At 35.6% G+C, this 2,821-nt stretch overlaps 1 protein-coding gene across 1 annotated transcript; it reads left to right on the plus strand.

The window, feature by feature from the left end:
* Nucleotides 1-399: 399 nt before the first annotated feature.
* On the plus strand, nt 400-2,287 carry LOC111383021 (cell number regulator 6-like; the record flags this gene model as incomplete). Its single annotated transcript, XM_023007075.1, has 3 exons — nt 400-556; nt 1,166-1,434; nt 1,898-2,287. Coding segments are annotated over 3 exons (654 nt in total), but the record flags the coding sequence as incomplete, so codon positions are not given.
* Between the last annotated feature and the right edge of the window lie 534 nt (nt 2,288-2,821).

The following is a 2,821-nucleotide window of genomic DNA, read 5'->3' on the forward strand; positions in this document are numbered from 1 at the left end:
ACAAGTAACAAGCCCTGAGTATACTTTGTCTCTCTGTCTGCACACATGTAGTGGCCGTGGAGGGAAATTATTGGCCTAAGCCCTTTTCAAATCTTAAATAGCAGTTGGACGGTGTAAGATGGAAATAAAATATAAAAATTTTGAGTTGGTTGTTCGAGAAAAAAATAAGGATTTTACCGAACTATTAGATGTCTAGAACATGCCAACTGATCGATATTTCAAGTAGTGTTTGGATGAGCTTGCTGGGTAGAATTTTCGCTGAAACCACAAATATCAGCACTCACAAGTTTGACTAGTTTACTTTTTGTGATTCTCCGTTTTTTAATTCCGATTTATTGACAGAATTGGCTTCTGAAATATATTTGTGCATATTAAGATTTTACCACGGGCAAAATTTAGCATCTGTTCATTTATTTTTTAGTTGTGTGCTTCATTCTGCAGTTGCATGTCCACAAGTGCAATGAATGTGGACAGCCTTTACCAGAAAGTTATCAAGCTCCTGCAGATGAACCTTGGACTACTGGGATCTTTGGATGTGCTGAAGATACAGAAAGTTGTGAGTTCCGTCTCTGTTCCGCTTAAGAACTAGTGAAGTATCAGATGTTTCATATAATGAGGTGGATAATTGATCTATTGCATCGTTAGTTAACTGATGTTGGAAGTTTTTTTGTTACTGTTTTTCGATTAGATTATCCATAATGTGAATATGTCTTGTACATTCATAAAATTGAGAATTTAAATTAATTTTTGGCATAGATGCAAATGTTTGTTATGTTGATTTTACTATGTTTTACTATTATTAAACCAACCACAGTCAGTTCTTCTAAAACTTGATAAAATAGAATCTATTCCTTATTTTATGTGTTCGCATGCATCAAGAGTTTCATTTAACTATCATAAAGGGTATGGGTACCATTTATTGGTACATAAGCACATTAACTTTAAGATGTGCAGGATATGTTGGAAGACATACGCGATTGAATATTTTTTATGTTTACCCTATTACACACTTTAGGGCAGCGATTTGGTTCATATTTGTATATTTCTCTGTTTCAGTTATAATAGCCTGTTTTGTCTTCTCTGATTTCTGCAGCTAGTACGAGTATCTGACATATATTTTGATGCTTGACTATCCCAAAATTTAATATCTTATTCTCCACTGTAGGCTGGACTGGGCTTTTTTGCCCATGCGTCTTGTTTGGACGCAATGTTGAACAGTTGAGAGAAGATAACCCGTGGACTGGGCCATGCATTTGTCACGCTGTTTTTGTGGAGGGTGGCCTTGCTGTTGTTGCAGCGACAGCAGTGCTACATGGTATTATTGAACCAAGGACAACATTCCTCATCTACGAGGGCCTGTTGTTTGGTTGGTGGATGTGTGGAATATACACTGGTCTTATGAGGCAGTCACTGCAGAAGAAATATCATCTCAAGGTGATCTCAATTCCTTCTTTTGTATATATGATGTCAATAATTAGTGTCGAGTACTGAAGCCCCCAATTTATCGTCCAGTGAAACTGATTTTAAATTTTAGTTAACTGCAATAACCTTTTAGTTATTTTGTTAGTTTATTTTCACAGTCCCTTCAATGGAACTGTCTTGTCATGTGCATTGGAATCTTAACAGTCTTTACGAAGTGTTTCTGAATAGTTGGTCTGTTGTCAGGCATATGCTCCATCTTATTATCTCAAAACCTTGATTCCTTAATCTGGTATACTCTTTTATACACCTTAACTTAGAATTCGTTTCTTATCTGATTGGCTTAAGTATTAAGGAAAAATAAGGGAAACGAATTCAGTGAAAAGGAAGAAAAATCTCAGTTTGCAGTAGGAATGTAAAAGAGTTGTTTTTGTCGATTCTGGTTAATTCATCGGTTTTCATTTCTTTATGCCTGCAGAACTCGCCGTGTGATCCCTGCGTGGTGCACTGCTGCATGCACTGGTGTGCCTTGTGCCAGGAGCACCGCGAGATGAAGGGGCGCCTATCAGATGATGCTGTCATGCCAATGACAGTAGTCAATCCTCCTCCTGTCCAAGAGATGAATGCTGCTGGTGACAGTCGGGATTCAGCACCATCCTCTGCTAATGGCACTGATCACACCTACTTAGAGATGCAACCTTTATAGAAATTGGGTGTGTGAAAAATTATAGACGAACAGGAGACTCATGATCGATTGCTTTACTCCCTTTGTTAAATTTGAAATTTTTTCAGTAGTTGTTAATACTTTTGGATGTGGACATTAGAGATTTGAATGCTTACTGTTTGCTTCGCGCCATGTATTTTTTAATTGTGGTACTGATACTCTAATATTGACCATGAAATTCAAAAGTAATTTAAAAATAATTATGTCATAATTTGGAGAAAGAAATAATTAGAAATCAATATATAGAATTGATTTGGAGTGAAGAAAATAGAATTAGATGTATCTAATTTATAGATTTCAATGTGTCTTTTATCACAACTTTTAGCACAAATTCTTCAACCATTCTGTCGCACCATTTCATAATCGATGGTATAAGTTGTACCATATCAAAAGGTTATAATTCTATATTATGAATTTTTTTGCACTTGAAAAGTTGTATCTAATTGATGGTAGAAGATAATTGTTATATATATAGGAACTGATCTCATAAGCATTTGGTGATAGCTAAATGTGGTGGGAGATAGTGGTGAGTCTTAAAAATGATTAAATTTGTTGGTTTATTAGTGCAATGTCAAGNTTTGGTGATAGCTAAATGTGGTGGGAGATAGTGGTGAGTCTTAAAAATGATTAAATTTGTTGGTTTATTAGTGCAATGTCAAGTTAAGTATCGGTGTTTAT

This window comes from Olea europaea, unplaced genomic scaffold (genome assembly GCF_002742605.1).
Source record: "Olea europaea var. sylvestris unplaced genomic scaffold, O_europaea_v1 scaffold2605, whole genome shotgun sequence".
In the NCBI taxonomy this organism is placed as follows: domain Eukaryota; kingdom Viridiplantae; phylum Streptophyta; class Magnoliopsida; order Lamiales; family Oleaceae; genus Olea; species Olea europaea.